General features: G+C 48.0%; 1 protein-coding gene across 1 annotated transcript in view; it reads left to right on the top strand.

The window, feature by feature from the left end:
* Window positions 1-725: 725 nt before the first annotated feature.
* LOC119427260 (nesprin-1) overlaps window positions 726-1828 on the top strand; it is an 8175-nt gene continuing 7072 nt past the window's right edge. The window contains exon 1 of the mRNA XM_037694841.1: window positions 726-844. Coding sequence (XP_037550769.1) covers window positions 726-844 — 119 coding nt within the window. The remainder of the gene's footprint in view (window positions 845-1828) is intronic.

Raw genomic sequence — 1828 nt, 5'->3', positions numbered from 1 at the left:
ATATATATATATATATATATATATATATATGTTCAATACTCCCCACCCCCTGTAAAGATATATTATCACTACATATACATTGTTACACATGTTAGTTGTAAACACTCAAAATAATACACGTTGGTTTAGTGGTTACTTATAACCTAAATATTTAAGGAGTAAACATTTTTAATAATCATGTTAAAGTTATAAATGTTGCCTTTGGTGTCTGTTTGTTTTACAAACATATTAGTGTGTGTGAAATGACAGGGATCAGCTTAAAGCACTCTGTAGAACATTGCTTTATGAAGTTCAGTCCATTTCCTTGGTTGACCTATACAGCTGCCACATCCAATATGGCGGCTGCTCTGACGTCACGTACTGCTCAACGAGGCTCTATGGCCCCAAGCACCAATGAGTGTAGCTGTAGCGCCCCCTGGTGTTTCTGTGTGTTCATTACGTCAGCAGACCGGCTCACGCTGTTCTTAAAGATCAGGTCCTGAGCTGCTGCAGTGACGCACGAGCGGTTAGTCCTGCTGGAAGTCTGGAGTTAGTCTGGAACCAGCCGTGATGTTCCTGGGTCAGCAGCAGACCAACTCGGTCCTGATTCATGGAGAACAGCCGTGAAGCTCCTGGTGTAGGCGATGATCGCGCGTGCACGCGCATGTTTTTCAACGCGGAGTCCGTGTGAACGCGCGCGCCTGCTTTATTTTTAGCCCGGAGCAGCTGGAGGAGGCTGCTGAGAGATGCTGAAGCTGCTCACGAGGACCACACATCTCAGATCAGAGGACAACCTGAGGTGTGGTCACGAGGTCCACGCGGCTCCCGGCTCGGGTTCTGTTCGGGACGGGGAGGCTGGGAGGAGGTGAGGCTCCATCTTTGGATCGGCGGCCCGAGCGCTTCTCCCCGAGACCTGGTATTATGCAGGAAGCGGGGGGGTCCGGACGGATTCAAGGGGAACACAGTACCGGTTCTGACCACGTTCTGCAGACTGGCAGGTGAGTGGAGCTGCGACCCGCAGAGGTAGAACCGGTTCTGTGGGTTTGGACTCGGTGCTGAATCTGATGCAGAACCCTTCACCGTTTGTTAGCCAGGGCCGCACCACGAAGGGGGGCAGGGGGTGGCGAGGCCTCTTACAAATTTGCTGTTCTCCCCCTCCCGGCCCCCATTGGACCGAGTCTTAGCCTCCTGAGTTTCTGTTTAAGTTTAGTAAAAGCATATATAAAAAAACAATCCTTTAAGTAGTTAAAAAACTTTTATTTCAAATAAAAATAAAACCATAAAACAAGGTCGTAAAGGCAAACTACACGGCGTGTAAAAATTATACCTCTGCTCCTTTTCATCCCGATCCTCGCACCGGTCACCCCTTTAGAAGGTTTGACCCAAGATTACAGACAGTTACCAAGGTCTTTTTTATTTTATTTTATTTACACAAATACAACAAAGAACAAAATAAGAGGGTCTGACGTGTACATGTCATCGGCATATAAAGAAGCTTTGTGCTCTGTGCCTACTCGATTCATCCCTTTAATGATGGAGTTTTGCCGTAAAGCGACAGCTGTTCTGTCGCTAACGTGACAGACCTGACCTTTATGGTTAAAACGAAAACAGCTGCAAAACATACAGCACTCAAGGAGGAGAACCTGAACGCAGCATGGACCCAGTACAGACAGAGGCCGATGAACGAGTGAAGACACCTGGGCTCAACCGGGAGCAGGTGAGAGTGGGCGGGGCACGAGCGCACGAACTGACGGCGCAGAGGAAAACTGGAATCCATCCATCCATCCATTATCTTTACCATCCATCCATCCATCCATCCATTATCTTTACCATCCATCCATCCATCCAT

Source organism: Nematolebias whitei, chromosome 21 (assembly GCF_014905685.2).
Source record: "Nematolebias whitei isolate Nwh7 chromosome 21, NemWhi1, whole genome shotgun sequence".
Classification (NCBI taxonomy): Eukaryota; Metazoa; Chordata; class Actinopteri; order Cyprinodontiformes; family Rivulidae; genus Nematolebias; species Nematolebias whitei.
Note: the sequence above shows the minus strand (reverse complement) of the source record. Positions and strands in the feature narration are given on the sequence as shown.